The sequence below is a fragment of the Miscanthus floridulus genome, chromosome 18, assembly GCF_019320115.1.
Source record: "Miscanthus floridulus cultivar M001 chromosome 18, ASM1932011v1, whole genome shotgun sequence".
Lineage (NCBI taxonomy): Eukaryota > Viridiplantae > Streptophyta > Magnoliopsida > Poales > Poaceae > Miscanthus > Miscanthus floridulus.
Genome location: NC_089597.1, coordinates 63,463,090 through 63,485,935, shown reverse-complemented (window position 1 = coordinate 63,485,935; position 22,846 = coordinate 63,463,090). Strand labels below are relative to the sequence as shown.

The 22,846-nt window shown below is 45.8% G+C and overlaps 1 protein-coding gene, 1 long non-coding RNA gene and 2 pseudogenes across 2 annotated transcripts; 3 read left to right on the top strand and 1 right to left on the bottom strand.

Moving 5' to 3' along the window:
• Positions 1-2,114, top strand: LOC136522113 (butanoate--CoA ligase AAE1-like). Its single transcript, XM_066515903.1, has 2 exons — positions 1-216; positions 463-2,114. Exons 1-2 carry the CDS (start codon positions 4-6, stop codon positions 1,999-2,001), a joined length of 1,752 nt encoding a protein of 583 aa, XP_066372000.1. The 5' UTR covers positions 1-3; the 3' UTR covers positions 2,002-2,114.
• Positions 2,115-4,669: 2,555 nt separating this feature from the next.
• LOC136523961 (protein FAR-RED IMPAIRED RESPONSE 1-like) lies at positions 4,670-11,530 on the top strand (annotated as a pseudogene).
• A 2,898-nt stretch (positions 11,531-14,428) lies between these two features.
• LOC136522600 (receptor-like protein EIX2) lies at positions 14,429-17,607 on the bottom strand (annotated as a pseudogene).
• A 546-nt stretch (positions 17,608-18,153) lies between these two features.
• On the top strand, positions 18,154-18,553 carry LOC136521120 (uncharacterized). Its single transcript, XR_010775498.1, has 3 exons — positions 18,154-18,233; positions 18,316-18,349; positions 18,455-18,553. It is a non-coding gene; the product is annotated as an uncharacterized lncRNA (long non-coding RNA).
• The last annotated feature ends 4,293 nt before the right edge of the window (positions 18,554-22,846 follow it).

Sequence of the window (22,846 nt, the reverse complement as noted above, 5' to 3'; positions counted from 1 at the left end):
GCGATGGAAGGCACAGTGCTATGCACCGCCAACTACGCGCCCCTAACGCCCATCAGCTTCCTTGAGCGCTCAGCTCTGGTTTACCCCGACCGACCAGCCATCGTGTCCTCTGGCCGCCTCGGCAGCGCGCCGATGAAATCCTGGCGGGAGACACGGCGGCGCTGCCTGCGCCTCGCCGCCTCTCTCGCTGCGCTCGGCGTCGCGGGGCACGACGTGGTAATTTGAAGACTGAAGCTTTTATCCTTTCCTGCCTTCTGTAATTCTGTAGCCATTTCTACCTCCATTCTGACATTTACCTTTGACAAGGAGTATATATATATAATATAAACAAACATGGCATTAATTTAGTTTAACAAATTGACGAGTTCAGATTATAGGAGCCGCCTTTGGTACGGAGGTACTAGCATCGTAAGGTGTGCTGACGGTGCTGTGGCGACTGTGAACTGCTTTTGTTTTGTACAGGTCGCCGTGTTCGCGCAAAACATTCCAGCGATGTACGAGCTCCACTTTGGCATCCCGATGGCCGGGGCTGTTATCTGCGCGCTCAACTCGCGCCTGGACGCGACCATGGCGTCTGTCCTGCTGCAGCACTCGGATGCCAAGGTCATCTTCGTCGACTACGCTCTGCTCGACGTTGCAAAACAAGCTCTCAGCCTCGTGTCCAAGACCGGAGCTAAACCTCCCCTTGTGGTGTTAATCAAAGAGCTTCTCGACGAATCACCACCACCCCATGATGGATCTCAAGCCGCCACCGCCAATGAGAAAGCTTTCCATCACTACGAGTATGAGGCTCTCATCAGCAGCGGTGGGTCGCCGGACTTCCGAATCCTGTGGCCGGCGGACGAGAACGAGCCCTTAGCCCTGAACTACACGTCAGGGACGACGTCGAGGCCCAAGGGCGTCGTCTACACCCACCGTGGCGCCTACCTGAACAGCATCGCGACGGTGATCATGAACGAGATGGTGGGCACGCCGCCGGTGTACTTGTGGACCGTGCCCATGTTCCACTGCAACGGCTGGTGCCTCGTGTGGGGAGTCGCGGCGACGGGCGGGACCAACGTCTGCCTGCGCAAGGTCACCGCGGCCGCCGTCTTCGACAGCATCGCGCGGCACGGCGTGACCCACATGGGCGGCGCGCCGACGGTGCTGAGCATGATCGTGAACGCCACCGCGGAGGAGCGCAGGCCGCTGCCGCTTCCCGCCCGAGGGAGGAGGCCGGTGATCGTCAAGGCCGGCGGAGCGCCGCCGCCGCCGCAGGTTCTGCTGCGGATGGAGGCGCTCGGGTTCCTCGTCATCCATGGGTACGGGATGACGGAGACTTACGGCCCGGCGACGTTCTGCGCGTGGAAGCCCGAGTGGGACGCGCTGCCGCCGGAGCAGCGGGCGAGCCTCAGGACCCGGCAGGGGCTCCAGCTCCTGGGGCTGGAGGTGGACGTCAAGGACCCCGTCACGATGGGGAGCGTGCCGGCGGACGGGCGCACCCTGGGGGAGGTTGTGCTCCGTGGCAACACGGTGATGAGCGGCTACTACAAGGACCCCGCGGCGACGGCGGAGGCACTGGCCGGCGGATGGCTCCGGTCTGGGGACCTGGCAGTCAGGCACGGTGACGGGTACATCAAGATCATGGACCGTTCCAAGGACATCATCATCTCCGGCGGGGAAAACATCAGCACCATCGAGGTGGAGGCGGCGCTCTTCGCGCACCCGGCCGTGGCGGAGGCAGCGGTCGTGGCGAGGCCGGACGAGTACTGGGGCGAGACGCCGTGCGCGTTCGTCACGCTAAGGGATGGCGCCGACGTCGTTGGCGAGGACGTGATCGCCTTCTGCCGCGCCAGGCTTCCGCGCTACATGGTACCCCGCACGGTGGTGTTCGTGCCCGAGCTGCCCAAGACGGCGACGGGGAAGGTGCAGAAGGTCCTTCTGCGAAACCAGGCTAAAGCCATGGGCTCCAAATCCAAACTTCTGAGGGGAGGATCAGCGCCGACGACGAGCAAGCTCTGAAGTCTGAATTTCATCGACCTCAGTAGCCAACTAGCCATGCATGTATCTGTGGTGTTTTCCACTACTAATCACCGGCATGAGATTCTCAGGTTCATTAAAACATAAAAAAAATGTCTCGCCCTTTATTGATTTGTCCCTTAAATTGATCGCAGCCATTCTTTTTTTTTAAGATTTCGAGGCCAAATCGCCCGGCCTTAGCATTACCAAAGACCACCGTTACAGCATGAGGTACATCATCCGAGAAGAAACAAACGCCTAAGACAGAAACCTGCCAAAAACCAACTAAAACCAAGGCAGTAACCTAAAAAACAGAGCCCTTACTTTACATTTGAGGGCTCTCCTATTTTTGAGAGCTCTATTTTGCACTCCCTATTGTCATTGGCCTACTCTAACAAGCAGTCTGTTCGCTTGTTGGTTTCAGCCAGACCAAACTAGCCAGCCAACAGTATTTTCATCTCACAGTAAACCAGCACCAGTCAGCCCAAACCAGCCCAGAAACCAAACAACAAACAGGCCGAAAACACCTAGGACTCGCCAGGGGAGTGAGTCGCGCCTTCGGGAGGAAGTCGAGGCATCGTGGAGGGGAAGGCACCGTGGGGAGGGGGAGGGAGTAGAGCCATCGGGGGAGGAAGAGAGTCGCGTCACCATGCAGGGAGTCGTGCATCCCACCGGTGCAAGCCGGGCGCCGCCTGGAGGAGTCGCGCGCGCACGGAAACGAACGAAATTGTCTTTTACGAAAGGCGGCAAAAGATTTTGCCATATTTTTATTAGATGAGGAAAAGAAAAGAAAAAACAGAATTACAAGCTTACATAAACGGCTCTAGACCCGTCGCCAACCATAGGCGTAGGCAAAAAAAAAACAGATTACCCAACTCTACACACTGTGGGGCAAAAGCAGAAAAGCGACTGCTCTGAACTGAAAAACAGCAACCCGAAGAGCACAAAACTGAAGAAACATAATCTACACTAATGCGTCTAATCAGTTTGCGCATTGGATCTTGTCGCCAAGTGATGCTGCTCCACCTCTTCCTTGGAAAGAAAGGCCACTTGTCTCGGTTGCATTGAAGTATTCTGGAAAGTTTTACGATTATGTTCCTTCCATTGTTCCACCAAAAATATATAATGATGCCATTAAAAACTTTTCTTTGCCATTTGTCAAACTTTGATTGGCATTTTCGCCAATAGTTGTGTAGTGATCTTTCTGTTCTCACTGTGTCAATCACTGCTAAACCAAGCCATTGTTTTAAACTCGCCCAAACTTGCTTTGAAAAAACACAATCTTTACATAAGTGCGTCTGCGTCTCTGGCTCGCTCCCATAGAGCTTGCATATTGGGTCGTTTGGCCATTGCCTTTTCATCAAATTGTTTGCCGTTAGTTATCTTCTTACGCAGCAAAGTCCAAGCGAAAAATTTGCATTTCAGTTCTGCCTTTGCTTTCCATATGGGCCTCATTTTCAGTTTACTAAAGGTTCCCTGGAACTGTATTGCATAGGCGCTCTTGGTGCTTTGTCTAGAGCCCTCAGGAACGAGAATTGGAGGGAGGATTTGGATGCCCACCCAAATTTGATGGATCAAGTAAGGTCCCTGTTAGAGTTGTAATTTTAATCTAAGCACCGATATTTAACTAGGATTCAAATAAGGACTCTGCTAGAGTTGCTCTAAGCTAAAACGGCTAACCAATCGCAACCCGAACAACAGCTGATTACATGGCAGGCACTCTTTGATGTTTGATCAACCTCAGCGGCCATGTCTCGGTGTTTGGATTGGCTTGTCCCTTGAGGACCTTTTAACCGAACCAGAAGGGGGAAATGAAAACACAGACACAGGAGCGGTTGCCAGCGGGCCGCAGCTCCAAGCGCGCGCGTGTAGGCAACGCTCGGTGCCATGTCGCCATGGCCGCGCACTGCGCGTCTTGGCTGTTTGCTCCCAATCAAAGAAAAGCAATCTTGAATCTACTACAAGAATGAAGCAAGCCAGAGGGCCTGCTCCCATTTCTCTTTTTTGTCGTTTCGAGGAAGCACCGCACCTGTCGTTGTAACTTGGACCGCAATAGGAGTGACGGAAACGTACCGGACTGTCCTATGTAGGAAAAAATTCTCTCATGCGTGATATCTGTCGTCCAAGTACAACATATATAGATCGTATGCCGTCTCATGTCACCATCATGCATGATTGTAAGCCGCCCGCATGGTCCAGACGACCGCCCGATTTTTCCGCGGAGCAGAACGCTCCATCAAGCTGAGTTCGGACACGTGGAGAGCAGTAAAACAGTGTTGCACATAAGGTTTCTACATCACATATATAGAGTTTTTTATTTTATGTACTTGCAAATTATTCATCCAACACTCTAAACTTATCATGAATTCTCAATCAGATCCGGGTACATGTTACACACCCGACTCCCTAAGTACTTATACACTTATATAGAATTTTATTGTATATACTTGTATATTGTGACAACATAATTGAGGTTCTGTAGAGAGGCCAAGAACTCGGGAATACGGTCAGTTGACCCTTCAAGTCCATTCACGCTTAGATCAAGGTGTTCGAGATGGTTCAGAATAGGCAAAGGACTTATCTCTCCGACCAAAGGCGGTGTATATTCACTGACGGTGATTTCAGAATAGTCACCATAATTATTCACGTGGCGTAGTAGAAGCTTGAGAACATGGCCCGTCCCATTGCTGTACCGGACCCTTCTCCACTGGCAACAGTCTTGGTTACCCTTCTGCCAGGACGTGAGGCGTCCAGCAGGGTCGCTGACGATGCGTCGATGGATTCAGTGACTTTGCTTCATAGTGTCACGGTGTAACTCCACTGGAATATTATGTGCACATGATATAAAGGTTCTTGATTTGATGAATATAAAGATATTGCCAACAGATTATGTGTTAAAGAGATGGACTAAAGATGCACGCAATGGAAGTATCCTAGATAGGCAAGGAAGAAACGTGGTAGAAAATCCAAACCTAGAAGCTCAGCTTCGGTACAGGCACCTTTCCCGCAAATTCCACAATATAGCATACAAAGAAGCTAGCTCTCCAGAACGGTGTTTGTTGATCGACAATGCACTTGATTGCCTTGCTACACAGCTAGAGAATTTGGTTAGTTGATCTCCACCAATAGGCTCGACGGCCTATTGGGCCCTTGTCTCTGCTCCCTGATCGGGAGAGCCCAACTCTAATATGGTTGGTGGACCCCTATCGCACAACACATATAAAAGAGAGGTGGGGATCACGGCTCGCACTACGAGGTTCAACGGAGCAGCCGCCATCCCACCCACAGTAAAACCTAAACCGATCTAAAGCGTGCTACCAGCGACGGGATGCCCCACCACCGCCGTCGCCTCTGCAAGGTCACCACGGTCGCCACTGGACTTCGCGGCATCGCCACCACGACGCCTACAACGCCGCGGTACCGGCGTCCCACGTCGCTGCGGTGAAGCTTCGAAGGGCAAAGGAGCCTTACTACGGATCCACGGTTACATAGAGGTAATCTACAATCCTAACATTGGTACCAGAGCCAGGTTGTCAGTGTGTAACCCTAACCCTAATCGGGTAAAAGAGAAGGAAAAGGGACCGGGGGTGGCAGACGTCACTGGAACCCCGGTCACCACCGCCACCACGCGGGGAAAAGTGCCGGTGCGGCAAGAAAAGAAAAGTGTTCCTTACGGATCTGAACAGAGAAGGGGTTCACTAACCCTAACCGGCAAATCAGTCTCGGGGAAGAACAGTGAACCCTAGAACGAGACCTCGGCACATGAGGCCGAACCCTAAACCTGTAAAAGCCTTCAACGGGTTCGGATTTGGCCGAACACTAAGACCTAACCCTAATTTTAACCCCATCCCAAATCGGGTTGATCCCAAAAGAAGAAGGGGAAGGGGGAAAAAGGGGAAGGAATCAGTTTCGGGGAAGAACAGTGAACCCTAGCATCTCAATCTTGAATCAAAACAAATAGGGTATAATGGAACCCAAACCCTAACTCGCATGGAGAAAGGGAAAAGGGGAAAGCCATTCGGATGAACTCTAAGAAGAAAAGAAATCAAAAGAAAAGTGCAAATCCTGAAACCCTAACCCTAGTACCCCAATCGGTTGAATCCGTTGAAAGAGAAACAAGATCCAAAAGAAAAGAAGAGGGATTCGGCCTAGAAAAGAGTCAAAGCTGAACCCTAAACCCGCGCAGATCCTCCGGGGAAGAAGAACAGTGCAAATCTCCAAACCCTAATCCCCACCTCAGGTTCATATAAGAGAAGAGAAATCCAAATCAGAGAAGGGGGAAAAGAGGAATGGACCTACCTCGCAGTGCGTCGGGATGGCCCTTCGCTGGCGCGGGAGAAGAAGAGCCGAGCCGTGGGCAGCTGCTCGCCGGGCTCGACTAAGGGGGCGCTGCGGCCAGGCCGCTCAATGGCGGTGTGCTCACCCATTGGGGAGCACGCGCGCCGGCGAGGGGGCCAGCGACGACGCCATGGTCGCTCCACCGCTCGCTCGCTCGCTGTCTCGCTCTCGGTCGCTCACGGTTTGCGCTGCGCCGAGGAAGAAAGAGAGCGGCGATAGAGAGAGAGCAAAGAGAGAGAGTCAAAAGGATGCAAATGAACTAGGGTTTGGGGGTGCGGCGTGGGCGGGGTTTTTGTTCTCTCTATCCGCGCGTGCCACCGTCCGATCGGAATGGACGACCGAGATCGGTTGGGCTAGGATTAGGCCCAGGCAGGCGCGAGCGGGAGGCCGCTTTGTCGGCCCAGGCCCAAGTTGCGGCCTGGGCGCGGGGCTTCTAGACCAAGGTCTCGCGCTGGGCCACGCTACGCAAATGGACCGCGCGCACTGTTGCGCTCTGCTGCTGCACCGCTGGGCCGAGCCGGCCTTTTGCCATTTTTGGGCCGAGAGTAAAGAATGAACCCGTTTCGCATTTTTCTTTTTCCTAGAAAATTGAAAATGCAAATTGGCTCAAAAGAAAAATAGAAAAAGTAATTTTTCCCTGTGGGTAAAATTCAAGAAATTGAGAGAGAGTTTTTCCGCTTCTAAAGAAATAGTTGATTCTCCAGTTATTTTGAACCGATGTGGTATTTAATTGGAGAAAAAGAGTTTTGACATAGATTATGATATTGTTATTTTCTGACCAACGTTGTTAATAACAATATCATAATTTTAATGATTTATGCATTAATTCTATTTCTGCTGAACGGTGATGTAGAATTAGTGTATAAGAACAGATGTAAATTTTAATGATTTATGTATTAATTCTATTTCTGCCCAACGGTGATGTAGAATTAGTGTGTAAGAACAGTTGTGAAAGTTAATGTTTTATGCATTAATTCTATTTCTGCCCAACGGTGATGTAGAATTAGTGTATAAGAATAGTTGTATGTTTTGATTTTGACCAACGTTGGAATCAAGGCATGCAAATGGTGTTATTTATATGTTAAGAAAAGGTTTGACCTGGTTTTCATCTTGGCTAAGATGGACTGGGTAGTCACCTCACCGTGTCCCACTGATTCTGTGGCACCGGTGAGGGAGACAAAAGAGAATAATGCCGATTAGGCAACTAAAGAAAGGGATTTTGAATCCCAAAAGATGTCCTATGACTTTGAGCATAGGAAGTGGGTCACTGCCAACAAGAATTGTTTGACTGTGATAAAGAACACGATTGAGCCTGCAATTGTGGGCTAAATCCCAGTGTGTGACACGGTCACCAAATACCTCGATAGAATAAAGAGTCAGTTCACTGGCTCTTCAAAGACATATGCTACCCAGCTGATAAAGCAGCTGGTGATAGGGAGTCACTCTAGAAATGGTGGCATAAGAGAGCTCATGATGCATCGTTGAAATTATGGCACTGTCGTTTAGGCCATATTTCGAGGGGAGAGAATAGAAAGACAAGTTAAGAATGATATTCTTCCTCCATTAGAGCTCTCAGATTTAAAACAATACAAAGAATGCATAAAAGGAAAGTATATAAAGAAAAGTAAGAAAGATGACAAACGAAGTGCAGGAATTTTATAGATTATTCATATAGACATCTGTGGTCAGTTTCCTGTAAAGAGTGTGGATGGTAATGATTCGTTCATAACATTCACAGATGATTACTCCTGTTATGTCTACATTTATCCAATCAAAGAAACAACAGAAGCATTGGATAAATGTAGATATTTAAGGCAAAAGTTGAAATCCAACGCAATTTAAAGATAAAGATAGTCAGGTCTGACCGTGGGGGAGTACTACGGTCGGCATACCCCATATGGCCAAGTTCCTGGACCTTATGTAGGGTTCTTACAGGAGAATGGCAAAGTAGCCCAGTATTCTATCCCGGGCAAACCTCAGCAGAATGGAGTAGCTGAAAGACGCAATCGTACAATGAATGGATATAGTGTGCAGTATGATAAGTTACTCCACCTTACAGTTGAGCCTGTGAATGGAGGCGTTAAAACCGCCATTCATATTCTCAATAGAGTATCTAGAAAGTCGGTGCCCAAAACACCGTATGAGTTGTGGACAGAAAGAGTACCCTCTCTAAACTACTTGCATGTGTGTGGGGGAGCCCGGCTGAGGCTAAAGTATTTAACCCAAACATTGGGAAGTTAGATCCCAAAACAGTAAGTTGTCATTTGTTTGGCTACCTAGAAAAGTCAAAAGGTTTTCGTTTTCTACTGTCCAAAGAGACATACAAAGTTTGTGGAAACAAGACATGCTGTCTTCCTAGAGGACGAATTGATGAGGGGGAGCATGGTAGCTCGAGAAATTGACCTTGAAGTGAAGCGGGTGTAAGCGCCCACTCCAATGATTCATGAGCTATTTTTCTCACTACCTGCTGTCGCTGCACCGACAGTGCAAGACACTATGGTGCCAGCACCTGTTGTTATCCCACCTATGGCAACAATGAATGACAATGAGGAACCTATTCTTCAGGATCCTATAGAACCTATTGCCACACATGAAGGGAGCAACAACAGCCTCAAACAGAAGATGTGCCAAATGTGGAGGCCCCTAGAAGGTCTCAGAAAGTTAAAAATCAGCTATTCCTGCTGATTATGAAGTGTACAATACTGAGGAATTTTAAATGGAGGATGGTCCCACCTCATTTGAAGAAGCCATGAGAAGTGATAATTCATCAAAGTGGCTTGAGGCCATGGAAGATGAAATGAAATTAATGAATGCCAATAAAGTTTAGGACTTGGAAATAATTCCTAAAGGAGCCAAAGCAGTAGGCTGTAAATGGGTCTACAAAACAAAACTTGACTCTCAAGGAAATATAGAGAGATATAAAGTGAGACTTGTGGCAAAAGACTTTACGCAAAGAGAATGGATTGATTACAATGAGACCTTTTCTCCAGTCTCATGTATGGATTCCTTCAGAATCATAATGGCATTAATGGCACATTACGATTTAGAATTACATCAGATGGATGTAAAGACGACATTTCTCAACGGGGACTTGGAGGAAAATATTTACATGGCACAACCGAAAGGTTTTGTCATGGAAGGAAAAGAACGAATGGGATGCCGCCTAAAAAATCCATTTATGGATTAAAACAAGTTTCAAGACAGTGGTACTTGAAGTTTGATCAGACAATAAAGAATTTTGGGTTTTAAAGAGAATGTAGAGGACAATTGTGTCTATGCAAAGTTTAAGAATAGGAAGTTTATCTTCCTTGTCCTGTATGTGGATGATATCTTACTTGCTAGTAGTGATGTCAGTCTACTACAGGAGACAAAGAAGTTTTGTCCTCAAAACTTGATATAAAAGATCTTGGTGAAGTCTCGTTCGTTCTAGGGATCGAGATTCATCGAGATAGAAGAAAAGGGGTATTAGGACTGTCACAAAGGCATACATAGAAAGAATTTTAAAGAAATTTAGTATGCACAAATATAGTCCCTCACCTGCTCCTATAGTCAAGGGCGACATATATGGGGATTTTCAATGTCCCAGGAACCAATATGAGCTCAATCAAATGAAAGTGGTTCCATATGTTGCAGCTATTGGAAGCTTACAATATGCTCAAGTATGTAAGCGCCCTGACTTGGCATTTGTTACCGGGTTACTTGGCAGATTCCAGAGTAATTCTGGAACAGAACAATGAAATTAGTAAAGAAAGTCTTGCATTATTTGTAAGGAACGAAATGCCTCATGATGACGTATAGAAGATCTGATTCACTCTATATAGTGGGATATTCAGATTCTGATTATATGGGAGATGATAAAAAATCCACGTCTGGATATGTATTCACTCTCACAAGGGGAGCTATTTCATGGAAAAGCTCAAAGCAAACCGTCATTACATCGTCCACAATGTATGATAGTTTGTAACGTGTTATGAGGCAACGGGCAGGTGAACTGACTAAAGAAGTTCATACCCGGTTTGAAGGTGGTTGATGACATCTATAGACCACTTAAGTGATACTGCGATAATAATCAGGCAGTACAGTATACTCACAACATAAGTTAAGTGGTACTGCCAAACACATTGGCATAGAGTATTATGTTGTGAAAGATAAAGTCTGTGATCAAGTCATAAGTCTTGAGCATATAAGTACAGAAAAGATGCTTGCGGATCCGCTTACAAAAGGCTTACCACCCAACATGTTCAGAGAACATGTAGCTAGCATGGGTTTAAGGGAAAGCCTAAAATTCCTGGACAAAAGAAGACCCAAAGATAAGTATCTATTTCAGAATAGAGTAGTATGTTATAGCTATTAAGTCTATCGGCATTGGACCGTGACGATGAGACATGCTCTATGCGCTAATTTGTAATGGAATGAATAAAAGTAAATGAAATTGAAAGATGGTAGTGAGATCAAGGGGGAGAATGTTAGTTGATCACCAACGGCCTATTGGGCCCTTGTCTCTGCTCCCTGATCGGGGGAGCCCAACCCTAATATGGTTGGTGGGCCCCTGTCGCACAACACATATAAAAGAGAGGTGGGGATCACGGCTCGCACTACGAGGTTCAACGGAGCAGCCGCCATCCCACCCACAGTAAAACCTAAACCGATCTAAAGCGTGCTGCCAGCGACGGGATGCCCCACCATCGCCGTCGCCTCTGCAGGGTCACCACGGTCGCCACTGGACTTCGCGGCATCGCCACCACGACGCCTACAACACCACGGTACCGGCGTCCCACGTCGCTGCGGTGAAGCTTCGAAGGGCAAAGGAGCTTTACTACGGATCCACGATTACACAGAGGTAATCTACGATCCTAACAAATTTATCTACTAGTGCTATGAATGAAAACATATGTAATGTCCAAGAAAATATTGACCCAAATGTGCAGCAAAGTGATGAACTTTTGGGTGCTGCAAAGCTGAAGAAAAAAGAGGTTCAGCCCAAAAAAATAAGGAGACAGAGAACTTGGTTAGATAAGTTACACAAATGTAAACGTAAGCCAACTAAATCTCCTGCACCAGCAAAAAAGAAAGCAAAGGTAAAACTTGCAACCTGCACACTTGTCTATGCTATTGCCATTCAGTTCTATATTTATAAAAAATATTCTGGACTAACTTGTTGAACTATCATGGGCAGCAACAAAAAGCAAGGTGATGATGTCCTACAACCCCAAGTTGAATTAGAGAAAGATGACAGCAACAAAAGTGTGTTGTGGAATTCCAAAATTACAATACTATTGGATGTTTAGGCTGCTTTACTCAGCTCATAGCGGCTCCAACTTATGATACTGATAATCTTGAGTTCAAATATTCACACGTAGGGAGAAAATATTTCGGACATATTTAACTATAGTCTTTTGTGGTCTAGCTATAGTCTTTTGCAGCTTAACTATAGTTTTATGCTGCCTAATTGTACAAGTGAAGTGACCTATAGTTAACATAATTTTTTTTTGAAAGTCACCGAGGGGAGAGAATCCCCACCTAAATTTTATTGCTTATATGCCGCCTTTGGGCAGTAGATGGTTACAGAGATTGAGAAAACCATCATTTGCGGTTTTAATCTTTTGAAAAGCTATTATATAGACGCCGTGCAACAGCCCTATCTTTGACCGGCAGCCGCAGCCTCCAGAGACTTGCATCAGAAGCACATGCCATGAGTGTCTGCCGTATTGTTGCCCTCTCCGATATGAAGACGACTCCATTCCTTCGCTTCCGAAGTTGCTAGCAGCAGAAATATTTAGCTGTATGCAGCCTTGACTGTGGACTATGTGAAATCAGCCATGACTTGTTGATGTCTAAAATATTCTCTATGTTTAGTGCTTGTGGACTATGTGAATGCAGCCGTGACTGTCAAAAAAATTATTTATATTTGTTGACTACGTGAAGACATCAGTTACTTAATAAAAAATCTGCATTTTTTCCATGTATCGTTGCTGCCTGTGCTCAGCAGGATATGTGTGAGGTGTGGTTCAGAGAATAATTCAGTCAACTAAAACTAGCTAAGTCTGAACTGATTAGCTGACAGCTCTGAAGTCATTGGATCTTGAATGGAGGGGTGAGATGGATGGAAAGTTACACCATGACTTTATGAAGCATAGTGACTTAATCCTTATCCTTATGTGTAAGCTTTCTTTGGGCTAGGCCAGGGCGGCTACGATTATAGGGCTTTGGCTGCCTCCACAACTGTGGTCGCGCAGCACGCGCGCAGCAAGCGCGGTGGACAGAACGGCCGCCCAACAATTGATGTGCTACTACGCGCAATTTGCACTACCGGATGTGGCGCGTGTCAAAACTGTGGCTAAGTGTAGCGGCGGTGTTTGGCTCCCGTGGTGTGCGGTATGTGCGCCGCGACGTGGTTCGGAACCAACCAAACAGGCCCTGGTCGAGTCTACTCTAACCCGTTCGTCAACATCCTATCCCTCAGGCACCGGCACCTTCGAGTCGTATAGTCTGGGGCGATTTGTATACGAGAGGACCGCACTAGCGAATTGGGCAACGACGGACGCCAGTGCTGTGACCCGACTTTGGAGACGGATGCAAACCAGCTGGCACGGGGGTTACAGCGGCGACCTGCAGCCTGTTCGCTTGTTGGTTTTAGTCAGCCCAAACTAGCCAGCCAACAGTATTTTTCTCTCACAATAAACCAGCACCAGCCAGCCCAAACAAGCCCAAAAACCAACCAGCGAACATGCCGCTGGACGGGCATGCCCATAAAACACGGCTACCACTAACCCAGGACCCGTAATCAATGCTGATGGACAATCTACAGTGTTGACCTTGGAATTTCGCTGTCGACCTTTTCACTAGCCAAGAAATTCTTGCACAGGTTCACACCAAATAGGCAATATAAGTGAACTCAGCCTAGCTCAGTTGGTTAGGTTCCTTGTGATGGAACTTGTCTACCTAAATTTTAGTCCTCGACTTAGCATGTGTGCTCGTATTTTTTTGGATTTATTGTAGAATTTAATGGTGTTGTGCTTTCATTAGTAGGCGAGGTTCCTGTAGACAGCGAGGTGGGTGAGTGTGTGTGTGTTGAGTGTCGTTTGTACTTATGTAATTCGCAAAAAAAAGGCAATATAAGTGTACCAAAGTTTGATAGTTGCTTTTGCACCAAAAAAGTTTCTTTCATTTTTGTCTCTTATAAACTCCCTTTGTATTTATTTGTTCCTTTAATTTTAATTTAATTTCAGCAGTAGCCTCGGTCTCTTCTGTTTACTTAAAAAATAAAAAGTTTCCACCTAATTAAATTATGGCAATATCCAAAATTTGCTATTGGATATGACACAAACTCAACCTGCTCACGCCGTCTTTAAAAAAAAAAACTCAGCCAGCTAGGCAAGTCATTGAGAAAACTGATATTTACCTTTGCACACTACACATCATGGTTCAAAATTAGCCTTAATTATAGGTTATTTTGGATGCGCAATGTTAGAGTGCACTGTTGCACCCCACTCCCTGCCGCTATACCCATAAGCCAGCGCCCCTCGAGTGTAGGTCCAGCTGCCCTTCCTTAAATGTTGTGCTCCCCCACCATCAATTAACAATGTGGGACATGTTAACGGGCTCCACAAGTCACCATGTGACTCCTGAGATTATTCTAGTTTTTTCAACCATGAGCTTCCATGTGACCCATGGGCTTCCATGTGACCCCTGAGATTATTCTAGTTTTTTTCGACCATGGGCTTCGATACCACTTATTAGAGTGCGCAGCGGAATCCGATCTGACCCGTTATACCCAAGAGCCAGCGCCCCTCGAGCCCAGGTCTACCGGAGCCCACAACATATCAAGACCTTGGGCCTAACTCAACCCAAAAGACTAGCCTGATAGGTAAGGGCTGCCCTCACCTTATATGTTGTGCTCTCCCACCATCAATTACCGATATGGGACTAAACTTAACACGTAATGCTGGGCTTCAATGCTTTTCAGGAGTACTGGTAACCGGTAAGCAAAACATATATGTAATGTTTTGGCTACCTCAGTAATGTAACTGTGTGGCTGCATAAGTTACGAGTTAACATACAATCAGGATGTTTACTCAGTAACAACCAGTCATATTTTGTACTTCTTGCTGAGTAACAAACGAACAATACAAACAGATAAGACACATCCTTGTACTACAAATGCATGCCCACATCTTACTTTCACTTCAAACAAAAATGAAACACAAGAAGGGACACAACTACACTTGTCCTGATACCGTGCAAGGAGCCAAGGAATGTTCACCTTTCTTACTTCAGCAACGTAATTTACGGATATATATCTAATATCTTTCTTGTCAATCTTGCCCAAGTAATAACCACAATTCTCCATTAGCTATATGACTTATCGAAGAGGGTGAAGCAAGCAATTCTCCATCGTTTCTTGAATAACAGGGCGCAGAAAACCATCCAAATACCCACTATGAAGCCACATCCAAGCCCGAGGTAGAAAAAATCCGAACCTTCTTCAGTTCCTCCCAAAGGACTTTGCATTGATGTATCATTGTTGGAACATACCGTTCTGAGAGGATACCCACAGAGACCCATGTTGCCAGTATACATATATGGATTTGATGCATAGAGGCTGTCAAGCTGTGATCCAGATGGTATTCTTCCTGTAAGATTGTTGTATGACAAGTCCATGTAGCTCAGGAATGCCATATTTGACACACTCAATGGTATTTCCCCAGAAAGGCCGTTCCTGGAGAAGTCAAGTGATTCTAGTAGTTTCAACTCTCCAATCTCTTTAGGAATATTTCTGGTGAAGTAGTTATGGGAGAGGTTCAAATTCAGCAGTGCATCAAGAGTGACTATTTCTTCTGGAATTTCACCTGATAAATTGTTTAAAGACAAGTCGATGCTCATCATTTTTATGTGCAAAATATGGCTACTGGAACCATAGTTAAGGTCTTGCCCCTTTGTAACTGTAGACAAACTAATGCTATGATATTCTTCTGGTATGTTGTAATAGCTACAAAATAATGGCCGTATAGGGTACCTTCTTGTCGAATATTTCCCTCTCATTGCTGTTAAATTTAACATGTGTCTAGGTAAAGAACCAGAAATACCATTTTCCGCCATATCCAAATATTGAAGGCATCCAAGGTTTGTGAAACTCGCTGGAATGTTCCCAGAGAACTTGTTGTGCCTTAACCGTAGAAATTGCAATCCCACTAGGTTTCCTATCCATATTGGCAATCTTCCAGAGAACTTATTCCATGCTAAATCAAGGAATTGCAAGTTTGTGGTGTTTTGCAAAAAAGAAGGGAATTCGCCAAATCAACTATTGTTACTTAACTCTAAAGTCATAATGTTTGTCATCCCAAAGCATGGTGGAAGCTCTCCTTCAAACAAGTTGTTGGCTAAGTCCAATACCATCAATTGCTTAAACCTGCATATATATTTTGGAATACCACCCGTGATGCGGTTGCCGAATAGAGACAGTTCTGTTAGGTTTGGAGCTACAAAACCTAAGGGCAGAGGTCCGAACAGAGAGTTCATGGAGATGTCCAAGTGGGTTAGGCTTTGTGGCAGTGGTGGTATTTGACCAGTTAAATTGTTGGAATGTAGATAGAGCCTTTCCACCGACATGATTTCCATATTTCTTGGCAGATCTCCAGTGAGTTGATTTTTTGCTAGGTTCAAATATGAACAATTTGAAAAGGTGTTCGAAAACCAGTGTGGAATCCCGTCATTTATACCCGCGCTTGAAATATCAAGAAAATATATGTCCACCATCCATCGCAGCCAGGAAGGGAACAGAGGACCCAATTGGATATGACCCAAATCAGCAGACAGTAGTCTAAAGGGAGGCTGCCAGTAAGAACTGACCTGAATCTTCAAGGAAGTATAAGATACATGTAGGTACTGCAAGCTCTTTAGACCACCAAAGTGTTTCTCTGTGATTACACCGTCGAAACCATTGTACTGTAGATATAGGCTGGTCAAATTTGTGAGCGCACCAATCTCATATGGTACGCCTCCGGTAAAATTGTTACCAGTGAGGTCCAGCCTCCTTAAAGAAGTGAAATTTCCCAAAAATGTTGGGAGTAGTCCAGTAATGTTGTTCCAACTGAGATCAAGAACGACTAAGCTGGTCAAATGGTCCATAAAATTTGGTAGCAGCCCTGTTAGTTGGTTTGACTGCAGATTCAACTCGCGCAACTTGTTTTGCGAACATCGTGGCAACCTCTCGATTAATTCTTCTATATTTCCATATGAGAAGCATGACTGAAGCTGTATGATTCTCAAACTGCATAGGTTCTCCAGGTATACCATGGGCATGCTAATTTTATTGTACGATAAATCTATGATCTGTAATGATATCATGCTTCCCAACGCTTCAGGAAGTTGACCATACGTGCCGGTGAATGCAAGGTTAAGGTACTCAAGGCTTGTTAGGTTCCAGAACCAGCATGACGAAATTCGGTGGTGGAAGTAGTTTCCAGAGAGATCTAGCCACTTAAGATTAGTAAGGTTAAGTTGTGGAAGTGACTGGTTTGCACTAGCAAGCATGCAGTCAGAAAGATCGAGGAACATCAGTGAAGGAATCATGTTTACTACATGAGGCCAGTCAGCTACTGTGCTGAGGTTTACTGTTTGGAGGTTAAGATAATCTAGAAACTGCAAACGTGTTAGCCATGACATGTCCACAGAGAATGTATCAGCACCACTAGAAATATCGAGATATTGCAACTTTGACAAGTTGCCGAGGTGAGGAGGCACTCTGCCAGAAAAAAGGTATCCCAGAGAGGTTTAGGTACTCGAGGTTCTTCAAAGAGCCTAAAAACTCTGGAATTTGTCCAGTGGCGCCCTCTAAGCTGTTCATGCTGAGATCTAGGTACTCTAGATGCTCCAAAGAAAGCAAAGAACGACTTATCTGCCCGACCAAAGCATAGCCATCATAGAGGTTGGAGTTGCCAAGTCGAAGCTCGACGACATGGCCAGTCCGGTTGCTGCACCAGACGCCTGCCCAGTGACAGCAGTCGTCCTCCTGCCCATGGAACCCTCCTTGTCTCCACGAGAAAAGAAAGCCTGCCGGGTCGCTTGTGATGCCTTGCTTGAACTGCAGGAGCGCTTCCATCTCGTGAGGCCTGCAGCTCACGCCAATACTAGCGTGATGAGCAACTGCAGGCTGGGGCTGCTGCAGCGCTTGCGCGATCACGAGGAAGTAGTTGCTGGTGGCAGACGCCACCAGCAGCACGAAAGCTGCTACCGAGCCGCGCATGGTCGCTCCGGTGGTAGGAGTATGGAAGCGTCTTGGCCAGTTCTCTCGAGAGGTCAGGTATTCAAGTGGTACCACTCGTTAGTCGCCCACTGGTTGTAGTCATGTAGTGTGATCAATTGTCTACCGTTAGTCGTCCGTTGTTGAATGGACTGCCAGCTGCGTTGTTGAAACTGATACGCGGAGATACTTGTTCACTATGGGTGTGTTTGGTTGCCCACATAAGGGCAAACCAGGCTCTTCGGATGCAGCCTGCTCATGTTTGGTTCCCTGGCCACCCTCCCGACCCAGGCTCCGCTCGTGCAAAAGCCCTCTCCTGGCTTGGCTCGCGAGGAACGCCCAAATTAGCCGTTTTTCTTCAGCCTGGCTCGCTCCGTGCTCCCGCGAGCTCGCGCGCCTGGCGATTCCGTGCGCGGGGAGATGGCGCGAAGATCCTAGGGTTACCTCCCCCGTTTCCTCCATTCACCGCCTATATATCTTCCCTCCCGCCGCCTCCCTCCCTTCTTCTTCTTGTCGCTCCCCGTCTGCGCCGCCGGTAAGCTCCACCTCCTCTTCCTCCTCCCCCCAGTGTTCTTGATGGATTCGTGGCCTCCTAATGCCTACCCTCTATCTCGATTTGTTGCAGGTGCCGTGGATTTGCGTCCTCTCGAAGCAAGTGAGTTTTTCCCCTTCTCTTTCTCCATTTTTCTGTGCGATTTGAAACCCTAGGTCACCATTGTTTGTTGATCTCGCTGCAGGCACACCAGATCTGATTTCTTGGCTGTTATTGCGGTATGGATCCTTATTCTTAGGTCTCATTTTGTTTTCTTGTTTTTTTCAAGTAAAAATCCTATTTTGTATATGCTAATCCTCTTTTCTTTGCTTGTGTGCTTGCAGATCTGAGCTCCCTCACCTGCTGGGTTGGGCTTTTGCTGGTGCTGCTGCTTGTTGATGTGGGTATTTTGTATATCTACTCCCCCTCTCGCCTCCCCCCTAATTTGTACCGTGCGATAGTGAGTCCTGCGTTCTTGGATTCGGATACATGTCCTACTTTGTGAGATTATGAGCAAGTATATGAAGTTGCCATTTTGTCTGAGCTATTGTCCAAGTCTGTGATGATTCCTTTTGTCCTGAGCTATTGCCTTAGTATATGATGATGCATTTTTTCTGAGCTATTGCCCTAGTCTGTGATGATGAAAGTCTTATTTTTAGCATGTTCTAGTATACGATGAATCCTTTTTCTAAGCTTTTGTCCAAGTCCATGATGATGACATTGTCATTCTGAGCATGTGTCCTTAAATTCCATTCATTTTTTCTAGATGGACTTGGAAGAGAAGAGACGCATTCTTTTTGCTCGTGCTGCTGCTCTTATCACTGCTTGCTAGACTTAGAATGCTTCAGAGTCAGCGGCCTCAGATCAGTTATGGTCCAATGAGCATTAGGGATGAGGAGCGCCAAAGGAACTTGAACTTAATTTATAACTACAATGATATAGAGTGTGTGAACATGCTTAGAATGAGAAGGGCACCCTTTTTTAGTTTGTGCAACTTGCTTAGGGAGAAGAAGCTACTTGCTGACAACATAAATTCTTGTGTTGAAGAGCAAGTTGCAATGTTTCTCCATATTGTTGGTCATAACCAACGATTTAGAGTTGTAAAGCAAAACTGGAGAAGGTCTATAGAGACAGTCCACCGCCATTTTAAAGATGTGTTGTATGCTATTGGTGAGCTTAGACAAGAGATGATTAGACCTCCAAGCAATGAGACACCAGTAAAGATTAGCAACAGCCATAGATAGTATCCTTACTTTAAAGTAAAAAACCTGTCATATAGCTGCTAGGATATTGTTGCATTAGCTTATGTCAATTTACTATGCAATTTTGGATGCCATGTAGGACTGCATTGGGGCCATTGATGGGACTCATGTATTTGCCAAAGTTCCAGCCAAGATGCAAGCTGCATTTAGGGGTAGAAAGAATGCCCCCACACAAAATGTGCTAGCAGCAGTTAGCTTTGACTTGAAATTTACCTATGTGCTGGCTGGTTGGGAGGGATCAGCTCATGATGCCACAATTCTTGCTGATGCATTACAGAGAGAGGATGGGTTGAGGGTTCCACCAGGTAATTAAATCAACTATGATAATAAGAAGCAAATGTAACTGCAAAATGATGAGGTTATTCTAGAAGAGTTCTCTTGGGTACCAAATGACACAAACAGTCAGCCCCATCCTGCTCATATGGATGACAATGCTGCCTGGGCACTTCAGAGGGATGAATGGGCTAATCACATGTGGGCTAATAGGGGTCTTTCTAGAATCTAGAGTTCTATTATATATCATTAAGTTGCCTGTAATTCATTTTATTCATGGACAAATGCTGTTTTTTCCTGTGATTCTACACTTGATCTGAGACTTTGGGCAATAGCAATGATGTTTTTTTCTATGATACTACACTTGATCTGAGACTTTGAGCAATAGCAATGATGTTTTTTTTCTATGATACTACACTTGATCTGAGACTTTGGGCAATAGCAATGATGTTTTTTTTTCTATGATACTACACTTGATCTGAGACTTTGGGCAATAGCAATGATGTTTTTTCTTGACATAATACACCTATGCTGAGGCTCTGGGCATGTGCAATGATGTTTTTTTTCTGTGATACTACACTTGATCTGAGCTTGTGTGCCCTGGACTAGATGGTGGTCTTTTGACTGGTGACAATGTGGTTGCTGGGGATGATGTGACTGGTTTCATACCAGCATCATAGGAACCTGCTCAGCAGAGGACCTCTCTGAGGTGGACTGAGCCCATGTCTGCCTTTGTGCTGAAGCAGATGTGCCAGCTCATTACCACTGGAGTGAGGACTAATAAGGGCTTCAAAGAAGTGCACCTGAACTAGGTGGCAAAGGCCCTGCAAGAGTTCTGTGGTCATGAAGTTAGTGGTACCCAGGTGTACAACCACCTGAGGAAGTGGAGGCAGAGGTGGGTGAAACTGTCCAAGCTGAGGGACCTTAGTGGAGCTCAGTGGGATGAGGACAACTGCATGATTGTTCTTGAGGAGGAACACTACAATGGTCATACCAAGGTGAGCAAGAACCTGTGATACTACAACTTGATTTGTTAGATGACTCTTTGAAACATTTTGTCATTATGGCTAACAAGGGATAGTTCATTATGCAGGACCACCCCAATGATGCTCCACTGCTTAACAAGCCCATACAACACTACAAGCAGATGATGGTTATCTTTGCCAATGGTCAGGCAACAGGCAAGTGGGCTATGGGCTCTAATGAGCCACTTGGCACACCATTTGACTGTGCTGAGAGCTCACTGAAGACTGAGATCCTGAACAGTGGCAAGACTGTGACTCCTGAGGATACCAATAGTGAGGGAGGAGTTGGTAACAAGAGGAAGAGATCCATGCTGGCAGAAGAGGATGTTGTTCTGTTCACTGGCATGGTAGAGGCAGTGAAGGATGTTGCTGATGCTATTAGGTCGACCAAGGTTGAGGATTCCCACCCTGAGCTGTATGGTGCTGTTATGTTTGTGCCAGGCTTCACTGAAGAAGCACTGATGTGTGCTTATGGCATCTGCTGGACAACAAGGCCTTGGGTTCAGCTTTTGTCAAGATGTCTGACTCCCACCATGAGCTGTGGCTAAGGACCTACTTGGCCAAGCACTACTACATGTGAAGGCTTCACAGCTTAGGGTTGATCCTTTTGTGCAGTGCCTCTTTTGTGCATACCTAACTACAGCTGGTGGATGTGTAGTGGGTTGACCTTCTCTTTTGTGCAGTTGATCTGATCCTGCATAGCTTACTTACTAACACTAACATATAGTTAGTGTCTTAGATAACCCTGCACCTACAACCTAGATCAACCTAGTGGTGGCAATCTGACCATGAGTCCATTGCCAATGATGTGAACCTTGTGGTTCTGAACTTGATATGGGCACCAGCCTGTGCCTGTGATTTGCACAATTTCATTCTGAGCACTTGCCTTATTGCCTGTGATGTTTGTTTTCTTATATCTGAGCACATGTCCATTGCCTGTGATGCTTGTTTTCTTATACCTGAGCCTGCATTCTTTACCTAGCTGATGCATCTCTTTTTGCCTGTGTTGACATTGATGTGAACTTGATGATCTGAGAACTGATCTGATCTTGTTTGCCAATGATGTGACCATTTCAATATGAGCTTTTGTCTAATGCCAATAATGATGTTTTTTAAAACTAAGCACATGCCTTGTGCCAATGATGAGGTTTTTTTATATATACTGAGCACATGCCTTATGCCAATGATGTTTTGGTTTATTATACTGAGCACATGCCTTATGTCATTGATGATCTTTAATTTTTTGTTTGTCATTCCATGGTCTAAAAGCTGAAGAAAAAATGAAGCTGATGGCATGTTCGTAGTGGAGCATGCGGTATGCATTGCAAAGAAGGAAGGTCACAACTGAGAGGATATTATAATTTTAGTGGAGGGTGTAATAATATTAGTCCGGGCTTTAGTAATTTTAATTTAGCTTTCCAAAATGATGTAATATTCATTGCAAACAAAGTGTCGTAGCAAACTTTGGACTTGCTGGTGGTAACCTTACCACTAAAACAAAGTGGTAACTCCACCAGCTTCTATGCAGGCAACCAAACATGGTTCCTGCATCCTCTTAATTTGAATCCGATGCAGGTTCAGGAACCAAACACCGGTTGCATGTGACCAGGCTGCTGGGAGCCGGCCAACCAAACAACCACCCCTTGCATACGCTCAGCCTGGCCAAAGGAGGCCTGGCTGGCTGATGCGAGCTAGGCTGGGCTGGGAAGTGAACCAAACACGCCCTATACCGTCCCGTTTGAATCGGGATAGATTGAAAAAGAATCCCATAAAAAACCTGTCCAACTGAAACATGCTATGTCAGATCAGGTCATTACATACGCGCTACTTTTAGCCATCAAACTTTTGTTGAAGTCCGGATTTAGCGCTTGAACTCTAAAACCAGACAAACTCTTTTACTAGTGAAACCAGACAACTTTGGCCATTGCCTGGCTTCAAAGGTGGTTTTGAGTATTTTCTAAAAATAATGAAAATAATAGTTAAATCGCTAAAATTTACAAATAATTCTTTTTAAATTAGAAAAATATAAATTAGTGCAAAAAAATCTAAACAAATATATCTTATCAATATTTACAACTTTGGTCTTGGTAATTTATTCATCCAAGTTCATTCAAATAATTTGGAAAAAAAATTGAATTTCAAAATATGTGAAGTCCGAAATTTTTTTTGGGACCAT

Excerpts from the sequence above, each read along its gene's own strand:
- LOC136522113 (XM_066515903.1), top strand. The coding sequence starts at position 4 with ATGGAAGGCACAGTGCTATGCACCGCCAACTACGCGCCCCTAACGCCC. Across the intron at positions 217-462 it reads GCGTCGCGGGGCACGACGTG|GTCGCCGTGTTCGCGCAAAA; the intron begins GTAATTTGAAGA and ends TGTTTTGTACAG.